We start from the raw sequence: 26,751 nt of genomic DNA on the forward strand, positions 1-26,751 counted from the left end.
TTGTTGTTCGAGTAATCATTATTCCAAATATCAAATTAATAGGATATTTATATCATGTAAAAAGTTGATGCCACAAAGTAAAAAAAAAGAATGTTCTGATAGAACGTACGTTCTTTCTATTAACAACTATAAAGTTGCTATGCTTTCTAAATCTTGCCTAATTATTACAGGAATGAGCATGCAAAGTTTGAAATCGATAGGACAAATCTTAAAAGAGTCTAAATTAACTGTAGTAGCTATCCGTCACGGACGGACCGATCCTAACTATAGAAAAGCTTCGCTTATTAAGTTAGAAAATTGCCTACAAGATAAATAAAAGCAAATCAACGAACTTTAATTCAAGGATGCACATTCAATTAACTGAAAAAAATAGAAAATAAAACCAATTTATCAATTAATATAATAATCCATTTGATAATTTGATAAAAGAGTAATAGATCACATTAGACATAGTATGAGCTTGAGCTATTAAGATCACTAATATTTATAATACGGGTCTACGTACGTGACAATAATGTTTGCATCGACAATATATTTAACAAAATTCTTCTAATATTAGCTTCTAGTACGTAATAAGTATCGATCATTAGAGCTTTTAAAAACTCTAGCTAATATTTAAGTTAATCTCTAGCGTTAACAACGTAATTTTAATTGAAATTCATAAAAAAAAAATTCAGAATTAAAACAATATCTATCCACAATTAAATAGCGCGCGATGTAGCGCGCTCATAAACTATGGATGGACAAAGCATAAAATTATGATTAATGGATGGTCTAACGAGTCAACAGAAGTATAAAGTAAAGGAAAGATTAGCGCCGCTACTTAAAACGTCAGAGATCGATTAAGAATCTATAATACTGCTCAAGTTTATTACTAGTTCAATCCTGTTTATTACTAATCCATATTCTTTGAAGAACATTTTAAGCATTTATTTAGGTAAAAAATGACATTCCTTTCATAAAATCATCAAAACTTATTTTGTTGTTTAGTAAAAAATCATGTATAAATAGGAAATCATTTACAAAAACAGAAAACCACGACAAAAATCGTACTTTAAACACGAAAACAACAACTTTTCTGACCATAGCGCAAATACCGCGTATAATTTTATAAAAACTTTTAAGTAATATTTTTGGTGTAAGTTTTACTTTAAAAAAAAGCATTTTTTGGTAAACTTTTAATGTACCATTAGGTAAAATTTGGTACAAAAACATTATATTTTCAAAAAAATAATTGCATTAAAGTGTGACATACTCAAAAATTAAATTATATTATTAAGATCGGTCTTTATTTTTTTTAGTTTAAAGTTTTGAGCCTCTCTGTCGTTCCATAGACTTGACAACTATATAGAATAGCAAAATATTATTAGTGATAAACTAAAATATTTTAACATCCTACTGATTTAAAAATTATATCAAGAGCTTTTATTGTCTTTATTGTTAAGTTTTATATTAAATTTTGATTCAAATTTAATATTGGTATCCATTAAATTAAATGGTAATCTAAATTTTAATTTTTTCTATGAAAGCTGTTAGTAATGCATGGATTTTTACAGTATTTGTTTAAATATACCACGTCAAAAAAAAACAATAATTTTATGTTCATATTTGAAAAGCACTTTATTTTGTGGTCTTTTTCTTTAGAAATTCGTTGATAATGATTAAATCCTTTAAAGCACTTAAACGTTCAACAATTTGAATAGTTTATATGAGTCTAATCATTGTATTTTCATAAAATAAAAAGCCATCTTTTTTCCTCAAAGCTGATTCCTCTCCAATTTTATAATAAATCTAGCTTGACTAACATTTCAGGACAGATCTGGCGTTGTAATTTCTATCGGAAAATACTTTACAAAACTGTTTCTTCACGTTAACGATCACTTTTCTCTAATTGGCGGATTTCCTTCACTTTCAAATTTCACTCCTCTTCCCATTGGTGACGATTAACTATCGAGGGAAATTTTTATTGGTTTAATTTAATTTATTCGTTGTTGCTATTGGTTGATGACTCATCTTTACCTTCACTCTTATTGGATTAAATAAAATTTGCGGATTTTCCATTTGAATTTGAACATTTTGTGCGCTGTGATTGGTCCAGGATAAACCCGCCTTAATTTTCATTATTCTTTGAATTCGGTTGATTTCGTTAGTCAGGTTGAAGCTGTCGCAAGGTGAGACACATTTCATCGTTTTTCTTCTTTATATTATAAGTATCCTAATTGTATTAATTAATCTAGGAAAGTTTTTGATATAATATTTCCATTCTAAAGATTATTATGTCTGTTGTTTAGTTATGTTTCGCTTTAAAGAATTGTTTTAATTTATTTTACTGTTATTGCATTTACACTTTCACTTTATATCTAGATAACTTTACTTTATGTCTGATCTTTTTATAATACTATTACTGAAATGATTATCATTCTTTTGAGTGTTCTCCTAGCCCTTTCACTTAAACTGTTACCATAGTATACTTAGTTAAATGATGTTTGGTCCAGTCCAGTGCAGTGGTTAGGATGCAGCAGGAATGCAACTGCTTATTATTACCCCTATTATTTCAGTATGAAATTATGTGTAAAGAAGTCCATGCCATATTATACTAAAGTACTAAAATTTTAATATTAGTTTGTACATATTCTTTATAATTTATATTTAAATTTGTTTCCCTACTAATATATATGTTTTTAGACCTTACATCTACTAAAAGAATACACTAACTTCACAACATGAGGGAGATTGTTCACTTACAAGCTGGCCAGTGCGGTAACCAGATTGGAGCTAAGGTTAGTTACACAATTATATTATAATTTGTCTGGATGTCAACAGATCTTTAATTTGTAAATGTATATTAATTTTAGCCCTTTTAGGATTGTTCGTGTTTTCTAATTCATTTTAGTGTTTTTATGTTATCAATTATCTGTGTAAATTTAATGTTTTTCCTAATGAAATTAAGTAAAATTAAGATATCTGAGGATGAAAGTTCTTTGTTATTGTTTACATTGCAAAATTTACACTAACTAATGAATAAAGTACACCCATTTTTATGGTGTATTTAACTTAAGGTAACCGTGTAATTCTCCTTCTAGTGTCTCCTCCCTTAATCTTTTCATGCATCCCTTAAATTCCCTAAGAAAGAAAATTAGCACAACCTGGTTTTTGAGAAAGAAATTATATATTTAAAAATATTTTTTTTAGTTTTGGGAGATTATCTCAGACGAGCACGGAATTGACCCCACCGGCTCTTACGTTGGCACCAGCGACCTGCAGCTGGAGCGTATCAACGTTTACTACAACGAGGCCAGCGGTGGCAAGTATGTGCCCCGTGCCGTCCTAGTCGACTTGGAGCCTGGAACCATGGACAGTGTTAGGTCCGGCCCTTACGGTCAGATCTTCCGTCCCGACAACTTTGTTTTTGGACAGAGTGGTGCTGGTAACAATTGGGCCAAGGGACATTACACAGAGGGTGCTGAGCTCGTTGACTCAGTGTTGGACGTAGTTAGGAAAGAGGCTGAATCCACAGATTGCCTGCAGGGCTTCCAGTTGACACATTCTCTTGGTGGCGGTACCGGGTCTGGTATGGGTACCCTTCTTATTTCAAAAATCCGTGAAGAGTTCCCCGATAGAATTATGAACACATACTCTGTTGTACCTTCACCTAAAGTAAGTATTTTTTAGGTTTTTTTTTATAAATATTAGATCTATTTATTTTTACTTAAAGAAATGATTAATGGTTGACAAATTATCCTCTCAGTTTCTGCATTAATTCTGTTTTTGTGCAGCCTAGATTATTTTAAATAAAAAATATTTTTTTTATTTAGGTATCTGACACCGTAGTAGAACCTTACAACGCCACACTTTCAGTCCACCAACTTGTAGAAAACACAGATGAAACTTATTGTATTGATAACGAAGCCTTGTATGATATTTGTTTCAGGTATGTCTTTTAGTTAAGTTGCGTAGCTGTAATTGTACTTTGGGTCCGTCTGTTAATTTATTACTTCTGTACAGTATCCTTACTTATATTCAATGTTTCGGAGCCGGGAGCAGCAACATTTTTGGTGGAGCCGGAGCCGTATTTTTCGTTAAAAACGGCTCCGGCTCCAGATTAGCTATAAATGATTTTTTAAAGTAATATTATAATTTGGCAACGGTCTATTTCCATATAATAAACTGAAAAACTATTGTTACTTAACAAATAGACACACATCCTTCTACTTTTATATAGCTTTAATCAAATAAAAGCAAAATATTTTATATTATTTATTTTATCAAATTCAATAATAAACAAAAATTGATATATTAATATTAAGGTAGGAGCCGGAGCCGCATCAAAATTAAACGGCTTATATTAGGCACATATTTCTGCGCTTGTTATATATCAGTGAATGTCTGTTAACTTATTTAAATCCTAATGTGTGACTTAGTTAAATCCAGAAAAATTAAGACTGCTAATCTATGGCTCTATAATTTTGCAGCATTTAGTAGGCTTCTGTTAAGTTTCTCTTCACATGCTTGGATTTCTCGTATTGAACTTTAATTTCTTTAAAGATTATGATATTTAATTATTGGAATTATTAACATGTCTTAGATTTTTCCTCAAAAGATTAAAATTTTTTTTTTTTTTTGTCTATCCTGATATCCCTTGAACTCGCCTGATGCATATTTACAAGTCTCCTTTTGGCCTAGCATAATAGCATTTTCCTTTTACTTTGTGGTGTTAAGACGAGTCGTGACATTCACAATGGTTTCGTACATGCAAAAATAAAAAATCTCCAAACCTCTGTTAAACTTAACTCATTCAATGTTACTATTTTTGATATTTCTTAATTATTTTTGCACAATATTTTCAAGGCTATTCCAATGTGTCGCTCAGGCGACGTCGTAAAGATTATATCTGACTACAGTTTGAGATAAATGCATGCTAATCTGAGAAGTTCTTTAATACAAGGGTTCCGGGTATTATATTCTTGGCTTTTTATGTTGAATCGCGACCATAATTTGTAATTTGTTTATTTTTTTTCTGTTTAAGTTTTTTTTTCTAGAACCCTGAAGCTTACCACTCCTACCTACGGTGACCTGAACCATCTAGTTTCCCTTACCATGTCCGGTGTTACCACCTGCTTGCGTTTCCCCGGTCAGCTGAATGCTGATCTCAGAAAATTGGCCGTCAACATGGTCCCCTTCCCTCGTCTCCACTTTTTCATGCCCGGTTTCGCCCCCTTGACCGCCCGCGGCAGCCAGCAATACCGTGCCCTCTCCGTACCTGAACTTACACAGCAGATGTTCGATGCCAAGAACATGATGGCTGCCTGTGATCCTCGTCATGGTAGGTACCTGACCGTTGCCGCCGTCTTCCGTGGCCGCATGTCTATGAAGGAGGTTGACGAACAGATGTTGAACATCCAGAACAAGAACAGCTCTTACTTTGTTGAGTGGATCCCCAACAATGTCAAGACTGCTGTTTGTGACATTCCTCCCCGTGGCTTGAAGATGGCCGCCACCTTCATTGGTAACTCCACTGCCATCCAGGAGTTGTTCAAGAGAATCTCTGAGCAGTTCACTGCTATGTTCAGAAGAAAGGTATGTTAAGTTTTTCCTTAAAATTCAGATTTTTTTCCTTTAAAACAAATATGTATAATAAAGTACTTCAGTTATGCCTTGTAGAAAGTTTTATAATTGCAATTGGTATTGCCTCTTAAACTGACACCTTAAACATTATTTGGACACTTAAAATTTAGTCTTATTAACTAGCATTAAGAGTCTTGCTCTAAAACTGATTCTTCTGATTGTAGGCTTTCTTGCATTGGTACACTGGTGAGGGTATGGACGAAATGGAGTTCACTGAGGCAGAGTCCAACATGAATGATCTGATCAGCGAGTACCAGCAATACCAGGTACATTTTAGCTTATACTAAATCTACATTCGAAAAAATTCACGAAACTTTATTTTCAGCTGTCGTTGGGGGCAACACTTAGTACAATAAACTACCGCTTTATCTGCCCTCCAAATAATATTTTATATTTTTTTGGCATGCTTGCTATTCCTTATTCCTGGATACATTTGCCTTCTCTGTAATATTAACCTGACTAGTTTCTAATTGGAAAATTATTCCTTGTATAAAATTAACAGGACGTCTGTTTGCGCATGTCTGTCAGTTTATAACTAAGAATCTCGCTGAACCGATATGGTTCTCCTTTAAAATATAAAATCTCAATATATAAAACCAACAAAATATACTTTAAATCTTTTCTCTTTATCTCATGGCCTTATTTTTTTTTAGGACGCTACTTGCGACGACGAGGAATTTGGAGCCGAAGAAGAGGGCGAGGAAGATGTTGAATACAATTAAATTGTAGAGCAGCTATGCTACTAAACAATCCGTCCTTTCTTACCATCAATACAAAGTAACCTGAAATTAAGATTTACTGAGATAGATTTCGTTACTGTTTTATCTATTTAATCTCTTGAAAAATCTTAATTTTCTGTGATTTAAACCTACAAAGAACTATATCAGCCTTCAGCGGTGCCAAAAATTCAACAACCTGACGAAATTATATGAAACATATCCAATATTCAGAAATGTGATTTTTCCATTTAATTATATTTTTATAGTCTTTCTAAAATTAATATCTGGTTATGTATTTTTAAAATTTTTACTGGAAACTTTTAGAAAATAAACTTTATTTAATATAAAATTGTGTTATTAATATTTGAGCTACTCTACAATTCTTTCGTCGGTAGCATTATGGTGGTAGTTTTTTTTCTTCAATGTAGTTTGATAGGCTGGTAGGGGTGATTTCTCATGGGAGGAGTATCTCCTTAAATTGTCTTAAACTTTCCCATGTCCCAAGAGAAGCTACCACTTAAAGGAGAACCACCTTGCTAAGCGATATCCTTCGGTACAGATATCCTGTTACTTAATTTATCTTCAGCTTTGCTCTTTGTCACCAATATATTGATCGTAAGATTTATCAAATATTGTTGCGGTTTATGATAAGAATTAGTCCAAGGAAATTTGCCCTTGAAATATTTGTAATGCTTGTCCTTGAAGCAGTAACTGACTTTGCATAAGCAAAGAACAGCGTTTCTTCAATATCAAAGTATGTTGAATGAGTAGCAAAATTCATTTTGCGCGAAAAGAAATGTCCTTATTTTCCCAATTGCTGAAAAAACTGTTTGTATTCGTGTAATTTGCAATTATGACGTCATTAAGTATGAGATGTTACTACTTGGAATACGACTTTAGCAGCTGTCAAACTCTGCAGTGATAAATATATTTCTCTATATTGGTTTATATTTAGATTGTTATCTTTAGTTAGGCCCATATTTATGGCCATCAGATAAAGGAATGATTATTGATTATTTGATTTTGTGTGTATTTTGATCAATTCCTACTTTTGAATGAGTAAGCTACCCGTGCTTTAAATTTAAACCCTCCATCGACGGAGGGTTGGGTCAGTCTCGCTCCTAAATTGAGATGATGCTAATATTTGTCTAAGGCATGTAAAAAAAAAGTATCGCTTTGAGTTACAATTAAGTTGAAATTCTAATTTATTGTATATTTACCCCTGCTATAAAAGTTCGTAATATCACCGCAAGAGTCCGCCATTAGCGCAACAATTGGTTATTTAGGCGTGAACCTAATACAATAATACAAGGCTAATTATTATTTCATGTTTTTGTTTTGTTATTGTTATCATTGCAATATTTCTGCAAATATATTTTTCGATCAGTTTTGCGTAAAATTTTGTTTTTAAATTTTCAAAAGTGATGATATTAATAGCCATTTTGTTGTAAAAAGATGTCAAATATTGTGATGCAAGTTTACGTACTTCTAATTTTATTTTTTTATATATTTTATTGTGATTCATACTTCATAATATGGAAACTTCTATTTTTAATATTCACGAAGGTTTAAAAATACTAGAAGATTGACAATTTAAAGAACTAATTTTTACAGTTTAAATCCTAAAACGTTGGAAAATAATATTTTCTACACTAATTTTTCACATAATAAAACGTTGTTTAACGTCTTTGATAACGTTATAGAAACGTTATTTTCACACTTTTCATAAGACATTTTAATGAATTGTTAAATACTAAACTGATAAATAAATCATTAATTTATGCTTTATTATTCACAACGTTAATAAAAACTTTAATTAAATTAAATTTTCGGTTCGTACGTATGAGTGTCACAACTTTATCATATTTTCGTAATTTGTCTTATCCCTTATGATCCCTGCTTGTGCTTGTGGAATATAGTTTTAAATGCCCCGTTTTTGTAATTAAGTTACATATTTGTTTACATTTTCTTAAATTTTTTGATTTATATCATTAAGAAGGGTTGTAGATCCATGAACGATTAATTTACCTTCCTCAAAACTCATTTACAATCCTTTTAATTATCCTTTTAAAATGTAAGTGCTACTTAAAGAAAGAATTTTACACTTTTGTAATAGGTAATTTATCATTAATATCTATAATATATATGACCTATGTATTTATTTCAGAATAATATATATAAGCACTTCTATGAAGATCCATAATGTAGATGTCAAAATGACCTAGGACTCAAACCAAGCACCTACGGGTTCAGTGAAACTTGAGTGATTTTGACATAGTTTTTCAATTGAGAAAAATATCAAAAAGGTGTATCATTATTTATGCCAGGCGTGCACAGGATAATTGTTGATGCCAGAAAAAGAAATGACGAGAGAGCTTAACAAAGAAATCATCTTTGAACGCAAGGTAGATACTATAGAACATATATTCGGCGTTATCCTCTTAGAAATTTTTTTTTAAATTTTTTTCAATTTTGTACCTTCCCCCCCCCCACCCCCCCAAGGACTACCGACGAACAACTATTTTAGGTTAGGTTAGGTTTTAGGCTAGGGGGCCGAGCGCTGCGGCTAGGCAGGCTAGGGAGCCGAGCGCTGCGGCCAGAGTTCATAGTTCGCTCTCGGGGGTGGGGGGGGGGGGGGGTACTCAAATTTTCAATATTGAAAAAAAAAATTCTAAGAGGATAATACCGGAAAATTATGCCTATCATAGTTTTATAGAAACAAGTATGTCATTGTCCACCTATACAAATATAAGTAGTAGGCTTATTTCCAAATGATTTTTGTTATCCAAGACTATTTTTTCATCAGAAATAAGAAGTTTGAAAACCCAATAAGTGTATGTTTGTTTATATTCTTTATTTTGCGTATCGTTTAAGTTTTTATAATATTTTCATGCAATTTAATATTTTGTGTAGGTATTAGTAAAAGAATATCTAGAAATTGTATTTTTTTTAGTTAATGCCTAATTCAAACTATAAGAATTTTCAAAAACGTAATAAAATATTAACCTAGGTACATAATAAAAATTCTTATTTTAAGGTTGAGAACTCCGTGGCGGAGGGAGCATTGGCGGTGTCGTCAAAGGACGGCGGGGGCGGCACTAAACTGTCTTTAACCACCGCAGACAGCACAGAGCGCATATCAAAAGCGGATGAAACGGGACCGTTGTTAGATCAAAATAAACATAACAGCGAAGCTAATCACGTAAACGAATCTTCTGCAAAGATTCCGTTAAAACGTGCCTCGTTTAACATCACCCGCCAGTCGTTCCGCCTGAAGCGTAAAGAGCTAAAGAAACATTTAACAGTTATGGCGACGGCAAAGTTTGGCGAGAAAGAGAAAACGCCGACTAGTACTGTTGTCGCCTCATCTAACATATCAACAAATGTGCCTCTAGATGAAAACCAAATTGTGATTTCAACCAGCGCCGCCAGTGAAAAATCGGCGACATTACCGGCCTCGCACGGTGCCGACAGTCAGTTAATCAATGGCGTCAATACACGGCCTATGTCACGGACGGACAGTGTTAGAAATTTTTTCAACAAAGTGGTAAATCAAATTGCCGTGTCGTCGTCGAAAGTCCAGGTGAAAATTGGACGTGGCGGCAGTGGGGCTTCCGAGGCGGAGAGTAAAGCGGATGCCGCACAACGGCGGAGGGCGGAAGAATGGCGGCTTTACTTTGAGGAGACACAGGGCAGAGTTCCTGGTGTAATAGGTAGGTTTCATTGGAGTTTTTTAGGGGTTATAATGAGTTACATGACTTACAGTTAGATATTTTTTGTGTGATCGTACTTTCAATTTCTTATTAAGAATAGTCTTATTTATTCTTATTCAAACTACGTACTTTGTATATAATTGCATATTTTCAATATTTATATGCTTTTTTTTGTTTTTTTTAATGCAATTTATTAACATGTAATACATTGATAAAGCTAAGCAAATCCAGTTATCAAGATAATTTAAAGATTTTTATTTTTAATTAAATATGAACAAAACTTCTACAAAGTTCTAGTACGCGTTGCAACATCGTAAGCAACCACCCCCCCCCCCCAAAAAAAAAAAATATAAAATATTTAAAACTAAGAAACATAATTGGTCGTTTTGGTTGAATTAGGTATATTCTTCTGATTTGAGTAAAGTATTAATAAAAAATTCTCGGTCTATTTCATCCCTATAAATGAGAACACATGTAGTGTAAACACAAATTGATTTTTCCAAAGGCAATTAATAAGATTAATCTAGATAATTTTGACACATTATGTTCTGTTTATTTAGGAATCAGAAATCATGGGAACACGTGTTTTATAAATTCAATCCTGCAGTGCCTAAGCTTTACAGACATTCTGGCAGAATACTTTGTCCTAGACCAGTATAAATCTGATTTAAAAAGAAGGTAAGAAATAATGGATAAGGAACATGTGGATATTGTGACAGAGCCCCAGGGGAAAGGGGGGGGGGGGGGTTAATGCAACCATCTCGTAATCAATTATAAATTTCACTTAGAATTCGAATTTCAATCTGAAATTTTGCATGAGGAACCCTTGGTAGGTCTATTTTCCCTAAATCGAATAAAAGTTAGAAAAAGTAACGGCTGGCAGCTCAGCCGTTAAGCCGGTTTTTTGGCTATTTTCAGGGCATATCCATCATTAATTACGGAGGAATCAACTTTTTGAATGTTAGTTTTAAGTTATTCGGTCTAAAAATGATATTCTTGGTATTTTATAGCTTCTACCAGCCTTTTTTAGTCGATTCTAGAGCTGTTAAACAGCTGGTACTCGAAATTTTTAAAAAGTTTATTGGTGTTTTTATCGATAATTCTACCCTACAAAAAGCCCCAAAACAGCTAAACGTCTGAGCCGGCAGCCGATAGCTGTTACTTTTCCAACTTTTTAATCGATTTAGGGAAAATAGACCTACCAAGGGTTCCTCATGCAAAATTTCAGATCGTAATTCGAATTCTAAGTGCCATTTATACATTAATTACGAGATGGTTGCATTACCCCCCCCCCCCCCCCCTTATGTCGTCAATTTAGGTTGCTAATATAATCCTCATATATTGGCAAATACGTTCCTCTATGTTCAGGGAAAAAGATGGGTAAAGTCACGATTGAGGAGAATATCGTTATATTAGCCAGCTGAGAGAAACATTTTATCAGAGTATGCGAAAATCTCTTACAATATCCACGTATTCTATGGGTATACTTTATTATTTTTCCAATTAGATATGATTTATTTGTTTAAAAGTTATATATGGGACAAAACAGCAGTTATTCTTTTAAAATCAATTTGAACTTTTACTTTTGTTTACAAATTAATGTGTGAATATCTACTCGATAAAAAGTAGCATAAAACAAAACTAATATGTCCACAAGTAGCGGAGTAAGACAAAATGATAAAATATTAAAGAAACATTAAACTGGGAAATATTCAATATCCAGAACAAAATTATTCTTTTGAAATAATAAATGATTCACATGACAAATAATAAAAAAAATCAAGTAATTTGGAAGAAGTTAAGGTCGTTCAGACATTTCTTATGTAAGATGTAGCTGCGCTTCCTAAATTTATCAAAGGGCCGCGTCTCATTATAATCCTTATTAAACATTAAGCATTCTTATCTTATTGTTTAATAATTTTAAAATTGATAAGAAAATTATTAGATTATCAATGAATTTCAGGGATCACAAGGGATAAGACAATGGAGATAAGTTGATTCACACCCACAATAAAGATAAACAAAATTAAAGTTATTTGTTTAATATTTGGAAATTATTAGTTTGAACCAACCAATTAAATTATTAAGTAAAACTTTGGGTATCATTATTTGCACTCCAATGTTCCATTCCTTCCTAATAAATTGAGAAAGCGGGAAATTATTACCTAAATATTTTGAAAACATAATTGGAAATTCATAAACCACATATCGTAGGCAAATCTTAGGATAAGATAGTACGAGTTTAACTATAAAAGAGTACAATATTAGACAAACTGAAGACTTTAAAAATGGTTCCTACTACTGCTATGTCAGGTGCGTGCGTGGCATAAATAGTTAGAGTAGGGGGAATGCCTTTGCCTAAAACATTCGTAACTCCTTTCTACCATGCGCAGTTAGGACTTCTCATACAAAGATCGAGCAATCAAAGGGTTGGTTGTCTTTTGGTCGAATGGACGCTTTACATTGCAATAATAAGACGCGGATTATGTTTCAAGGTGCGTGGAGAGGTCTAGAACCCGAAGCGACACCGAGTCCCCTTAGAAATCATCATCAAAAATACGACAAGTTTTGTAATTTCCACATACATTTTAATTTGTGTATTTTAGACGAAGGTTGGCTTTCACAAAGAGTCCGGCAACCATGGGCAAGGGCGAGATCACGGAACAGTTGGCAACCCTGCTGAAATCCCTCTGGAGCTTGCAGTATGATCCAGAGATTTCAGACAAGTTTAAAAGTCTGGTGGATAAATATGGTAGTCAGTACAAAGGTAAAAATTAAACAACTGTTTTTTTTACATTAATAATCTAGGTACCACTCTTATGTAAATATAGTTTTTGTTGCAAGATACCTCTGACAACGGTTTTACAAATATTCGACTTATTTAGAATTTTATTTGGCTTAGGGCATTAAATTGTAATTGTTAGGTAGGCATGTCGAATTGCTTTTATGGGCTTAATAGCCAATTTGTTAATAAGGGTTTAGACTTATTTTAAGTCCCTCAATTCATCTATTGTACAGCTATATAGAGGGTTTACTTTGTATCATCATCTGCTTTTTAGTGTTTGTTGCTAAGACTAATTTTCATATGTTTTATGCGATTAGCTTTTACAATACAAAGACGTATGATTTCACATTAGAAATATTGTTTATTTTAAAATTTTTAGAATCGATGGTTTTTACATATTTTAATTTTTTAGGTGGAAACCAACACGACGCACAAGAGTTTTTATTGTGGTTGCTTGACAAAGTCCACGAAGAACTAAATACTGCCACAGCTAAAAAGTATAAACGGTTAAAGGTAAGTGTGCGGATTTTTAGTGTTAAAACACAAATAATAAAATGGCAATTGCAATAATCGCTATCAAAGAAGTTTATGTTTATCTCAAAGTCAAACCTTAATTTACTAAATTACCATTCAAATTATGGCTACTTTTTTCATTCCCTTTGCCTATCCTACATCCATTTAATCATGATTTTTTTAGCATAAAGGTATCACTTAAGAAAGCTTCATGTGCAGAGATTATTTTGTAATCTCAATTATTATTTTTGTTTAGAACCTGCCTGGTAGATCCGACGATGTGCTGGCAGCAGAAGCTTTGGCCAACTACATGCGCTGTAACAACAGTTTTGTTGTTGATATCTTTCAAGCACAATTTAGGTAAACATTTTCCCCTATGGCTTCGAAACCGATTAACATCCGCTGGATTATGCCCGTTTCTAAGCTATTGAAAAATCATGTACCTATAGCATCGTATTACTACTGCTTTGACTGACAGACAGACATACAGAAAGACATCTCATTTTTTTACTTAAATGAATTTTTTCTTTCTTTCAGATCTAGTCTCATTTGCCCTTCCTGTGATCGGGAATCGAACACGTTCGATCCCTTCCTATGCGTATCATTGCCTATTCCGCAAATACAAGTAAGTTTCCCTTTGCTTTAGTACAAGTTTTATTGGAGCAGCTTCTCTATAACTAAGGTGTTTTATATATCGTGGATGCATAAAAGTAAGTTTTGAAGGACGGAAGCCAAAATATATTCTACATATTTTATGACTTAATAGTAATTGTGTTAAAATAATTTTCTTAACATCAGTGTATTTATTCTATGTATTGTATAATTAGGGCTAGTCATTTTGTATGTTCTTATTGCACTTGATACTCTATGCAATGAGATGCTGCACTACAAATCTTTAGAATTGTCCTTGTTAAAGTGTGAGCTTATCATAAAATGTTTTAAACTTTTATTTTAGGTACGCCCTGTGATAATCACCGTAGTGTACCTGGACCAATCTCCGCGCCAGGTCAGGATAGGCCTCACCCTCCCAGTCGATGCGGACGTCAGGGACCTGCGGGAGTCGTTGGCCCGCGACACAGGGATCGCCACCGAGCAAATACTGATCGCGGAAATCGATGGGGTCACGTTCAAGCGCACTTTCAATGACGGACAAAGTATAGGTAATATATTTTTGAAAACTCCATAAACATTTCTTGATACTTATTTTAACATTGAGCAATAACATTTATTCAACAATTCATTTCATTTACAGTTTCGAAGAAAAATATTCTTCAGTTATAATATCCATATCCAACAATTGTAGATTTGTTTAATAATTACCTAAGAATTTTATAAACTAATAGTTAGTTGTTATAAATAACTTTGTCACGTGTGATATTTAATATCATTATCATGTTAACAAATTTAAATTAATGAATTATTTGTACTTAAACTTTTTGTTTTTTTATAAATATAATTACCTAAGGGATGATTCAGTAATATACTGTATAGAATGAATAAAAGTAATAATTTACCCTCTGGAAATATTTCATTCAGAAATATTTATTTCTTATTGTAGACAGATACAAGTAGATTCTCCTCTGTACTTCGTAGAAACTAAGACTAATATCTTTCTCTAGACCTGATCCAAGTAGATTCTCCTCTGTACCAGGGTGGGGAAAAACTCAGGGTTTTTTTTTAAAAAGCCCAGCCCAACCTTACCCAAAAACCCTTAAAAACCCAGGGTTTTAAGGGTTTTTATGGGGGTTTTATTGGGTTTTAAAAAAAAAACCTGGGTGGGTTTTTTTGGGTGGTTTTTTTGTATGCCCACCCTGCTCTGTACTGCGTAGAAACTAAGATTAATCTCTTTTCCTAGACCTGATCCAAGTAGATTCTCCTCTGTACTGCGTAGAAATTAAGATAAATATCATATGTTTTTTATTCTAGACCTGATCCAAGTAGATTCTTCTCTGTACTGCGTAGAAATTAAGATAAATATCATATGTTTCTTATTCTAGACCTGATCCAAGTAGATTCTTCTCTGTACTGCGTAGAAATTAAGATAAATATCATATGTTTCTTATTCTAGACCTGATCCAAGTAGATTCTCCTCTGTACTTCGTAGAAACTAAGATTAATATCTTTTTCTAGACCTGATCCAAGTAGATTCTCCTCTGTACTGCGTAGAAACTAAGATTAATCTCTTTCTTATTCTAGACCTGATCCAAGTAGATTCACCGCTGTACTGCGTAGAAACTCCAAAGATTAATGAAGATTTTGAGGAAGATGGCGCTTTTATCATCCTTTCTTGGATCAACGTTTATAAGGTTTGTTTCATATTTGTATACTTTTTAATTTACTGTGTCCGTGTGTCTGACCATCATATTATGGAGGATATTTGATTTTCACATCTGCCAGCAGAGTTTGACGAAGATTTACACCTTGTGTATTTTTAACAAAAAAATATGTCAATATATTTTTAGAACATCTATAGATTTAAATCATTTAACCTGTATTTTAAAAATGTCTCCGAATAGTTTTATTATTATCATCCAAAAATGTGCAGATTTTATTGTTATCAAAAATAAGATATTGATTAAGTCTACTTTTATGTTAGAAGAATACGTAAGATGATATCATATTGCATAGTCTAGTGTGTCCCTTCAATGTTACATATTATTAGTAAATGTAAATCTCTAGATTAATAGGCATATGTTTTATAGAAAGCATCTAATCTAAAAGGGCATTAACGTCTATTTACAGAATCTTAAGCCGTAAACCGCTACTGTTCCAGATTTTTTTCTATGGAAAATTATACCTAATAAAATTCAAATCATAAGTGCTGTTTTCGACAAAAAATACAAAATAGATGGCTATTTTAAAACCATAAACATTTCGTTCTTTTGTCGAATAACTTTTAATCTTACTCTTTTTTTCTTTCCCCCTGCTTACGTTAATCCCACTATCTACATGACACCACCTCCTCTCATCCTACACATCTACAAGGCGTTTCTTCATTTCTGCAAATTATCACATCTAAATACAAGTGTTAATAAAGAAATATTAGAGGATTTATAATAATGTGATTTATTCAAAGTGGAAGGGTAAATTTTTTATGTCAAAATGTTATTGTGATTGTTAATTAGTCTGATAATATACATTGGTTCAACATTGAAAACACACTCATTTATTATTAACGTTTTATAATCTGAGATTATTTATACATATATTGTGCATCCTTCCTAAATTTTCTTTGCATTATTTGATTAATAATAATATAATATTTAGATAAAAACTAGACCTTTAATACACTTATAGAGTTATATTAATATAGAGAGAAAAAATATTACTTTTTGATAAAGCTTAATATACACAAAATATCTTACTTGACTAAACAAATCTACAAACGAAGCCATTTCTGAGATATTATAAAAAAAACAAATTATCCGGATCCTTGGACTCAAAAAAATGCGGGAAAAATCTACCTGTTGTTGTTGTATTGGCTGCTTATAGTCCATATTCGTGTCCAGGTTGTCATCAGTAGGTGGGGGAGGGGAGGCTTATGGAGGGGGCTCTGGAGGGGGGCGTTGAAGAGGAGGGAGGCTGGTGAAACTGGGGTGTGATGATAGGAAGGCAGCTACGAGGGTGGGATTTTGCCAGAGGTCAATGGGATTTAGGTTGGTGGGGTTATTAGGGCAGGAAAAGAGGTGTTGGACTGTTTCAGGGGTAGGATTGTTGGGGCAGGATGGGCAGTTGGGTGAAAGAGAAGCGTTAATGGAATGCAGGTAACTTTGGAGCTTAGGACAATAATTGGATCTTAATTGGGAGAGGATGGTTCTGTAGTGCCTAGGAAGTTGGATCTCAGAGGGGTTGATGTTGGGAGGGGCATGATTAAGGACAGGATTAGGGGGGTAGGAGTTGATGGCTTGGGTAACTGCAGAGGTGTGGAGTCGGGAGATGGTGGATTTGTAATTTGCAGGGAGGAGAGTGTTGTCAGGGGTGAGAAAAGGTTGGAGATTCGGGAGGAACATGGATTGGAGGGTGGATTTCTTGGATCTAGGACCAGGAGGGGTTGTGACATTGGGGAAGGATGGGTGGGAAGGACGGAGGGAGGAGGCCAGGTACTGGGAGCATAAAAGGGAGAGGTGGTTCCATACTGGTAGGATTTTAGTTTCTTGGTGGAGGTGGCTAATGGGGGATTTTTTGGTGGAACCAGTACAGATGCGGAGGGCTTGGTTTTGGAGGACTTGGAGTTTGTCAATGTTGTTTTTGGAGGTGTTAGGAAACCAGACAGGACAGGCATAGGTGGTGATGGGGCGGAGGAGGGTGTTGTAAGTGGTGAGGAGGGTCTCCTTCTGGTGGCCCTATTTGGTGCCAGCCAGACATTTAAGGATTCTGAGGCGGGAGGAAATTTTAGAGGAAATGGTGGAGACATGGGAACTAAAGTTGAAAAAGGTGTCAAAGGTAACTCCAAGGATCTTAGGGGTTTTCTCAAGGGGGGGGATGGAGCCGTTAATTTGGACTTGAGGATGGAGGTTGGATTGGTGCTTACGGTCAGGAGTGAAAAGGGTGACAGTGGATTTGTTGGGGGCGATGGAGAGGCCATTGGTGGAGGCCCAGTCAGCGATTGAGGAGAGGTGGGAGTTGATGGATTCAACTGACTGGTGGATGTCAGGAGAGGAGTGGAAGGAGTTGAGGTCGTCGGCATAGGAGGAGGTGGTGGCAGGGGGGATGTGGGGGGCATCTGCTATGTAGAAGTTGAAAAGGACGGGGGAAATAACAGAGCCTTGGGGGACACCAGTGTGGACAATTCTGGGGGAGGAGTTGGTATTTTGGTAGGAGCAGAAGGCCATTCTGCCACGCAGGTAGCAGGACAGCCATCTGATGATGTTTGGATGGAGGTTTGAAGAGGAGATTTTTTGGAGAAGGAGATGGATTGGGATGCAGTCGAAGGCTTTGGAAAGGTCAATGGAGGCTACGGTTGTGCGGCTGGGGGGGAGGTTTTGGTTGAAACCGTTAGCAATGGAGGTGGAAAGATTAAGGAGTGAGGATGTGGTGGAGTGGAGGGGTTTGAAGCCATGTTGAGAGGGGTGGGTGGAGAGGGATTGTTTAAGGTATGGGAGAAGGAGGCGTTCAAGGACTTTAGCTGCAGGACAGAGGAGGGAGATTGGGCGGTAGGAGGTGGAAAGGTCAGGGGGTTTACCAGGTTTGAGGAGGGCAATAATTTTGGAGAGCTTCCAAATGGCAGGGATATTAGCAGCGGAAATGGAGAGGTTGAAGAGTTTGGTAAGGTAGGAGATGCCATTTGGACCAAGGTGTTTGAGGTGGAGGATGTTGAGGTGATCAGGGCCAAGTGCAGATGAATTTGAGGAATTTTTAATAGCTTCAAGGACAAGGGCAGGTGTGAAAGGTTGGAAATCTCTATTGAGGCGGTGGCGGTGTCTAATTTTGCGGATAATTTTTCTGGAGAAAGGGTTGGAGGTGTGGCGGGAGACAGAGGTGAATTGTTTGGTGAAGGATTCAGCAATGTGGGCGTGGGAGGTGTGAACTTTGTTGTTGAAGGAAATGGGTTGGTTGGAAGGAGGGGAATTGTTTTTGCCAGAAAGGGATTTGAGGAGGGACCAGAATTTGGAAGGGTTGGTTCTATGGTCGGATTTGGAAAGGGTTTCTTGCCATTTTTTGTTGAAGTGTTGGTTTACTATTGAGGAAATTTGTTCATTGAGGATTTGGATTTGAGGATCATGGGGGTTAATTTCTCTTAAGGAGTCTCTTTGCTGGATAAGGGGCTTAGCAGACTGGGGGAGGAAGGGATTGGAGTTTTTGATGAAGCCAGCGGGGACTGTGTGTTTGGAGGCAGTTTGGAGGATTTGGCGGAAAGTGGCTTCACCTTGGGAGCAGGAGGAGGGTTCAGGAAGATCTTCAAAGAGGGTTTCAGTTTCAAGGGTGAAGGTGTCCCAATCTGCTTTACGGAAGTTGTGGAAAGTTTTGACAGGGCGGGGGTTTCTGTTGATTTCAGGAAGGGAGAGGAGGATGGGGAGGTGATCAGAACGGAGGGTGGTGAGGGTGTGCCAGGAAAAGTCAAGGGCAAGGTGGGCAGAGCAAAGGGAAAGGTCGGGGGAGGTGGGTTGGCCATTGGGGGGGAGGCGGGTGGGGGAGTCCTCGTTGAGGAGGCAGAGGCTGCTCTCATTGAGAGCTTCCAGCAGAGCCTCCCCACGATTCATGGCAGATTGGTCAAGGGTGATGGAGTTCCAGGCAGGGTTGTGGGCATTGAAATCACCGACTAGGATAAGGTCATTTGGGTTGTCAAAGAGGAGGTTAAAGTCAGGGGTGTATTGGGGGGGACAGGAAGAATGTGGAGGAAGGTAAAGGTTGATGATTTGTGTAGGAGAGCCATTGCGGGAAATTTGGATACCATCAATCTCTAGGGGGCCATTGGAAAGGTGATTGAGGTCAAGGTGGGTGAAGGGGATGTCATCGGCAATAAGGAAGGCTATTCCTCCACCAGGTCGGTCTTGACGGTCCTTCCTGAGAAAGTTATAGCCAGGGAGGGGTTTGGGATTGGATTTGCTGGAGAGTTTGGTTTCTTGGAGGCAGGTGATGGGGATGTTATGGGTAGAAATAAGGTTGTGGAGTTCATCTTGGGTGGTAAGGAGGCCATTACAATTGAATTGAAGAACAAAAGGTTTACCAGGAGGTTTTCGGGGGGCAGGGGTGGGTGGAGGAGGGGGCGGGGGTGAAGGAGGAGCTGCAGGGGAAGGAGGGGTAGACGGGGAGCTAGGTGATGGGAGGGGTGTAGGGGGAGATAAGTTAGGAGAGGGAGGGGGTGAGGTTGGGGGGGAGCAGGAAGGGCAGAACCAGAAAGGAGAGTAGTGGGTGGCAGATGGGAGGAGGGAGCATTTAGGGTGGATCCATTGGAGGCAGGAGTTACATTGGAAGGAGCCAGTGGATTTTGTAACACCTAAGGAACAGACTGTACATGGGAATTTAGGACCGCGGGGTTTGGATGGGGGTGTTGGTGGTTGGGGGGAGATAGGTGAAAAGGGAGTTGTTGAGGCAGAAATGCAGGGTGGGCAGGACCAGTTGGAATTGTAATCGGATTTGGATGGAAGGAGGGAACATTTAGGATGAACCCAAAGTTGGCAGGAGTTGCAGAGGAAGGCACCAGTGGAGCGGGTAATATTGCGGGAGCAGGTAGAACAGGGGTATTTGGGGCCAGGATTCGGGTGGATGTCGCCAGAGAGGATGAGGGGAGGGGGGGGAGGGATGTTGGAGGGTTGGAGTTGAAAGGCCTCCAAGGCCTCCAGAGCTGACAGGGGCTGACTTAAAAGCCTATTAGGCCAGCCCCTTGGTGGAAACCCGGACAGGGTGAATGGTCAAGCAGGTGTGTTTGATGCAGGTTTGCCCAGGGACTTCTTCTCCATCTCCCCGGATAGGACCACTCCGGAAAAGCTTGCATCCTCGGTCCCAAAAAAAAAAAAATCTACCTAAATTTATATAAAATCTCAGACATTCTCTTGATGAGAGCCAATCTTTAAGGTTTAGGTTCAGACTTGAAAATTAAAAGTATTTTTGACTTCGAATTAAAGAATAAATTTTTTTTGAAAAAATTGGTGATTTTATTTTTATTGTCAAGGATCCGGAACCGGATCCGGTAGGATCCGGATCCGGATCCGCACTGACCAAATATTGAGGATCCGGATCCGCATACAATCAATGCGGATCCGAAACCCTGCATATAGGGGGAAAAGCACAACAGAATAAGCATTTAATATTATCTTAAACTCAAAATTTTCTTCGTACTTAAGATATATAACAAGGAAGATAGATTTTCTCTACTGAACTTTTTATAAATTTTCTTTATTTTTCAGGAGGGAAGTATAGAGAAGCGGTTCGGTAGTCCATACACGATGCAAATCTCCCGCGAGTCCACTTACACCGACCTCCAGAAGCTACTCATGAAGGAGATGTCACCCATACTGCACGACGACATCCTCATATCAGCCCAGAAGGTGCCGCTGTTCAAAATGCGCGTGCTTGACGGCTTCGGAGATGTGGAGCGTGTGTACCTGGATCCGCTGGCTGAGCTTCCACTGTACATGGACTGTGTTGAGACTGCACTCAATTTGTCACAGGTAAGGTATTGACCGAGGGGGAAGCTCCCTAAAAATAACAATAGAACAGTACAAATATAAAAAAGTAATTTGAATGGTAAAGCGGCTACTAGGAGAAGTAAAACTTAGCAATTTTTATATCGTAGATATTAATATTTTAGATTATATTGAATATTCTAGACTATCACAAACGGTGGATTTTTAAGTTTTTAAGATGTTGGTATAGTAGGTATATATTGTACTGACTATTTTGTATGCAATATCAAAAGGGACATCCCCAATTATGGGCAGATTTGCGTTTTGCTAATCGTAGCATGTCTAAAATTTAAGGCGTGTGAGTTTCTTTACAACTAGGACAATTATGTGCGAGTGCATTTAGTAGCGCAGCATTTAAAGTTATAAATTAAACTTTACATGAAAATGGTACATAAAATACTTTTACACCGTAAAGAAATAAATATCAAGAAAAATTTTGTATACCGATAAGCAATAAACTCAATTAAGTGTTTATAACCTACTTATGTACGGGCATAAGTGAGATATAGAGTAGCTACGCTACTAATACAATCCTTGGGATGATTCATACAAAAAGTGTCAGTAGTGTTTCCCACAAGAAATTTAAATGCATAACGTAAACAACAACAAAAACATCTGTTGAAATAAAAAATAATATTAGTAAAATTAGTCACTGGGTTTTAACTTAGAATTGCGTTTAAATAATCTAAGTAATGGGTATTTTTTTGTCAATTCAAACTAACAAGGATAACATCATCAAGAGCAACTTTTAATAGGGCCAATAAACTTTTACACGGATAGAGTTACAGAGCATTTAGTTTGAAAAAAAATAGAATATTAACTCAGTCTTATTAAATGCTAAAATATAACATTGGGCCTAACTTTTCTAGGAAGCATCATTTCAAAAGAAATTTTATAAATGTCAAAATAACTTTAAAAACATTTAAATAATACCTAATGCACGTTCAGACTTTCTTTTAAATAAAAAGAGTCAATATTTTTTTTTCAGGATGATTAATGTTTAAATAGATGGGGTGATTCTTACATACTTCAGTTTACGATTGATAAACAAATTTTGCTGCTCTAAATTCCTAACTAAAATTTGTTTTGTTTCTAGGTTAAAGATTCTGGAGGTCCTGTCCATGTGAAACTGGTCCTGGAATGGGATATGCCTGCTAAAACTCAGGTATAGAAAATATCTTTATTGAAACTAGTTACTTGAAATAGGGCCTTGGAAAAGTTCTATTTAAACATTTAAAGTCTCCCTTTTGATTTCCATTTCAAATTTTATTTTTGTAGATTGAATATTGATTTTGCCTATTACTGCAATTCTAACTCTTACTAAGAATCATAAAACATCGGATATCGGGAACGAAACTCGGCCTAAACTGCGCCATAACCATTGTACATTTGACATCAGATTCGTGATATAAATGATAAGAGTAGGGAAAATACATTGGCCCATAAATAGTGGCTACTTATTACTATGCAGTGCACACTGCACAGATAAGTTTTGTAAGTCAAAAGGGTTTTCTTATGCTGTAAATAACCTTTTTACCTATTGAAGAAATCACGTATCAAAAAAAATATAAAATATAAATTATAATTTAAAAAAGAATAGGTAGGTACTTTCTTATTCAGGAAGGTGTTATAAATATGGTAGATTTGATATAACATAATGTCTAGGTGTAAAAGTGTTCATAATTGGCATTCCAAAGCAAGTATTCTTAATAAAAAGTATTTGTTTGCAGGTGATACTTGACGATGAGGACAGAGTTGAGGAGCATTGTAGTGTCCAGCAGGTCAGACAGGCTCCAGAATCTGGCTCCTCTGTCACTCTTCAGAACTGTTTCAGGTAATAAATTGTCTTAAGCAGGGGTGTTTTTCTGCACTGGATTCCCTGCTAAGGTGAGGTGCGAATAAAAAGATTTCTAAAAACATTTATTTCCCCATAAAAAAATGTGCAGAATATACAGACACCCCACTCTAAAGTTTCTTTAATACTTACCAACTTGTTCCAAAACTACGTGTATACTAAAAACGTTTAAATAGTAGGTAGGTATACATTTTAAAAATGGAAAAAAATATTTATAAGAGAATAGTACCGAGCTTTGCACTGTTTTTTGATAAAAGTTAAATTTTCGATCTTCTTAAAAAGTTTTCATAAGCAAATTTATTTTCCAAAGTATAATAAATCTATTTTTTAGTTTGTATACAAGCGAGGAAAGACTGGGCGAGGACGACGCCTATTTCTGTCCACAATGCAATAAAAAACGCCAAGTCGTGAAGAAACTCGGCGTTTGGTCCGTTCCTGACGTTATGGTCGTTCATCTCAAACGGTTCCGCCAGTCGACAAAGTCCACTAACAAACTGGAAACCTTAGTTGAATTTCCGCTAGAAAATTTTGACATGGGCCCAAACATGGCGCGACAACCGGCGGTTACAGCGGCCCCCACGGGGGCAGCGGCTGTGGCTTCTACGTCGGATGCCGTTACGGCGGTTACAACGGCGGGAAGTGATGGAACAACCACGACAATATCAACGGCTAATGATGGCCCACCGTCTGTTACAACTAACGGAGCAACAACTGCCAAGGTATAGAAAAAACGGTTCTTTTGTATGAAAAAGGGGGGTGTGCAATTGCATTCTAGTAGCTTTAAGCGGTGGGGGGTGGGGGGGAGGAGGACAGTCTTTAAACCAATAAAGCTCTAGTAAGACTGAAGCTGGTATTACTATCTACCCAATTCTCTGGTTTTTTTTATTGTCCCATCAATACATATTATTCTTATAAAAGTAAAAACTTAAATCTAATTTTATTATATGATTGTAGGTATTAAGTGCCTTTTCCCCATGGAAGCATCCTAAACGGTACCGCGGGTACGACAGAGATGATACTATTTACGAGCTGTACTCGGTTTGCAACCATCATGGGTCTGATATGCTAGGTAATTTATTTTATTTTGTGGATTTTTTAACGTAAACATTTATTATGCCTCCTAAAGAAATAAAAATTTTATGATTTAGGTATGGATTCGTTGTAGATTTTTATGTTTCTTATGCCATAAAATGCGCAAAAAAACTAATGTTGTTTATATTGTAGGTGGTCACTACACAGCTGTTTGTAAGAATCCAACAGATGGACAATGGTATAGTTTTGATGATGTACACACCAAACAGATTACTGAGGCTGAAGTAGTTACAAAGGTAATTCTATAATAATAATAAAATCTTTTCAATTGAAGGAACAGTAGTCTAATTTTATTTCTTACTACATAAGTGGGTAGTTGGATACTGATAGTGGACTTGTTTACAGTTATAGTTGGTGTAGAATATGGTTCTAGTCACAAGGATGACTTCAGCATGAATATCCCCCTATGCATTTCTATTCGGTTCAGACTATTAGGGTGAATAAAAGTTCGACTCCTCCAATGCTTTAGTTAGATAATAACGAGTATGCTCTCCGGTTTTGAAGTCTTGCATCTGATGGTAAATTATATATTTAATATCAAGACGTAAAGTTCCAATTAAAGAAATTCTTAAGCATCCTATGATTGAATATATGAATTCACTAGTCGATTCAAAAACATTTTTGAATCGTATATTTATTAGCACTATACCAAAGTTTTGAAAACAATAATTTCTACTTTTCAGGACGCATACATCCTGTTCTATCAGAAGCGAAGTTTAAACAGTGCAGGGGGTAGCAGTGCAAGCAGCAGTTCTAGCAGCTCCAGCAGCTCATCAAGCAGTTCAACAGACCATTGGGCTTACAGAATGCCGGATTTTGTGTACAAGACAAAGAATGAGACACGCTGTGCTCCCACAAGCAAACCAAGGTTGGTCTTTTTTAATCAAAAGCATTTTAGATCATATGGTCTATAGGATGCCTCAGATTAATTAACCTTTATGTACCTAATGCAGCTATCTTAAGAAACAGAAGAGTTTCTACCTACGTTTTTTAATAAGTATTGATTGTATTGTGTCTTTGATTGTTGAAGAACTTTAAATCATTCATTAAGTTTAAAAGAACCTAAGTTTCTTTGTTTTGATTTCAAATTCATGTACATTACTTTTCTTTAGAACACAACCAAATAGCGCAACCCTGAAGGACAAACTAAAGTCTGCCACACTTACGCCTTCAACAACAACCGCCACGACAGCGGTTACTTCTACAGCGGCCGCTGCCACAAAAGCCGCCACAAATTTTGCCCGCAATACTGCTAAATACGCCACACTACCAGCGCGACGAAGCAAAGAACTGTCGGCAGCGATTGTAGCGGAGCAGGAAGCGGATAACATATCAGATGGCGGTGAGGCGTCTATTGCAACGTGCGGTGGTTCCCTCGGTGGGAATGATGTTCAAAATTGCGGTGACTTGTCGGACGGAGATGGACAAAGCTAGGGATGGCTTAACTTTTCTGTTTGGAGTTCTTTTTTAATTCAGCTGTTTAAGTGCGCAAATAAAGCAGAACAAGAGGCTATAACTGTTTAGGGGATATCATGTAAGGCAATTGAAATTGGTGTTAACTATCTTACTTTCTTAATTTTTGTAACATACAACACAACAAATTGGAAAGAAAAATGTGTACTTAATTAAAATTAAAATTAGCTTCCAATTATATTTTATCCTTTAGCGGTACTTGTAAATATGCTGATTGCTATTTCATTATTTCTGTTCTTATGCAGCTTTGTGATAATTTGAACATATTTTAAAAATCGCGCTATTTAATTTATATTGTGATTTTTTTAAAACCAAAAAGTTAAATTTTAGATTCTGTCTTCCTTACTTTACTTTCCAATTTGTTGTGAAAGTTAATCTTGAATATTTTCGATCATTTTGTTTTTATAAAAATGATTATACCTACCTATGGCCTATGTATAGAATTAATAATGGGGTCAGGTCAGAAATAACATGAAAGGTGATTATTCTGCAATTTAGAGAATATTTACCCTCCATCTTATTTTAGACTTAATCCAAATGATAATTTACAGTGTATATATGACTTAGGATTTTAATCAAGCAATTAAAATTAAATTAAAAATAAATGCATTGAAAGAAAATTTTAAATTAGGTAACCTTACTGTAAAAATGGTAACGTTACATGAAATATATAATATTTAAATCCTAACCCAATGGAATACTTTTATGTTTTTACATTTATATAATATTATACAATAAACAGTTTATTTCAAAGACTTAAACTAAACAAATTAAAAATCCTAGTCATGAAGATTATGTATAAACAAGGAATTTATAAATTAAGGCTTTTATTTTGTAGTTTAACTTGTAA

At 35.8% G+C, this 26,751-nt stretch overlaps 2 protein-coding genes across 2 annotated transcripts; both read left to right on the forward strand.

Moving 5' to 3' along the window:
* The first annotated feature begins 1,852 nt into the window (after positions 1 to 1,852).
* Positions 1,853 to 6,693, forward strand: LOC145313721 (tubulin beta-4A chain). The gene is made up of 7 exons (XM_080153275.1): positions 1,853 to 2,171; positions 2,686 to 2,780; positions 3,193 to 3,657; positions 3,816 to 3,931; positions 5,040 to 5,577; positions 5,790 to 5,891; positions 6,279 to 6,693. Exons 2-7 carry the CDS (start codon positions 2,724 to 2,726, stop codon positions 6,345 to 6,347), a joined length of 1,347 nt encoding a protein of 448 aa, XP_080009401.1. The 5' UTR covers positions 1,853 to 2,171; positions 2,686 to 2,723; the 3' UTR covers positions 6,348 to 6,693.
* A 1,816-nt stretch (positions 6,694 to 8,509) lies between these two features.
* On the forward strand, positions 8,510 to 26,521 carry Usp15-31 (Ubiquitin specific protease 15/31). Its single transcript, XM_080153274.1, has 17 exons — positions 8,510 to 8,749; positions 9,382 to 10,057; positions 10,618 to 10,735; positions 12,664 to 12,824; positions 13,255 to 13,355; positions 13,612 to 13,715; positions 13,893 to 13,980; positions 14,311 to 14,515; positions 15,552 to 15,661; positions 21,203 to 21,466; positions 22,578 to 22,646; positions 23,212 to 23,315; positions 23,668 to 24,055; positions 24,291 to 24,405; positions 24,561 to 24,664; positions 25,112 to 25,296; positions 25,541 to 26,521. Exons 1-17 carry the CDS (start codon positions 8,693 to 8,695, stop codon positions 25,860 to 25,862), a joined length of 3,171 nt encoding a protein of 1,056 aa, XP_080009400.1. The 5' UTR covers positions 8,510 to 8,692; the 3' UTR covers positions 25,863 to 26,521.
* The last annotated feature ends 230 nt before the right edge of the window (positions 26,522 to 26,751 follow it).

The sequence above is a fragment of the Acartia tonsa genome, chromosome 3 (assembly GCF_053477335.1).
Source record: "Acartia tonsa isolate MP-2025a chromosome 3, ASM5347733v1, whole genome shotgun sequence".
In the NCBI taxonomy this organism is placed as follows: Eukaryota; Metazoa; Arthropoda; class Copepoda; order Calanoida; family Acartiidae; genus Acartia; species Acartia tonsa.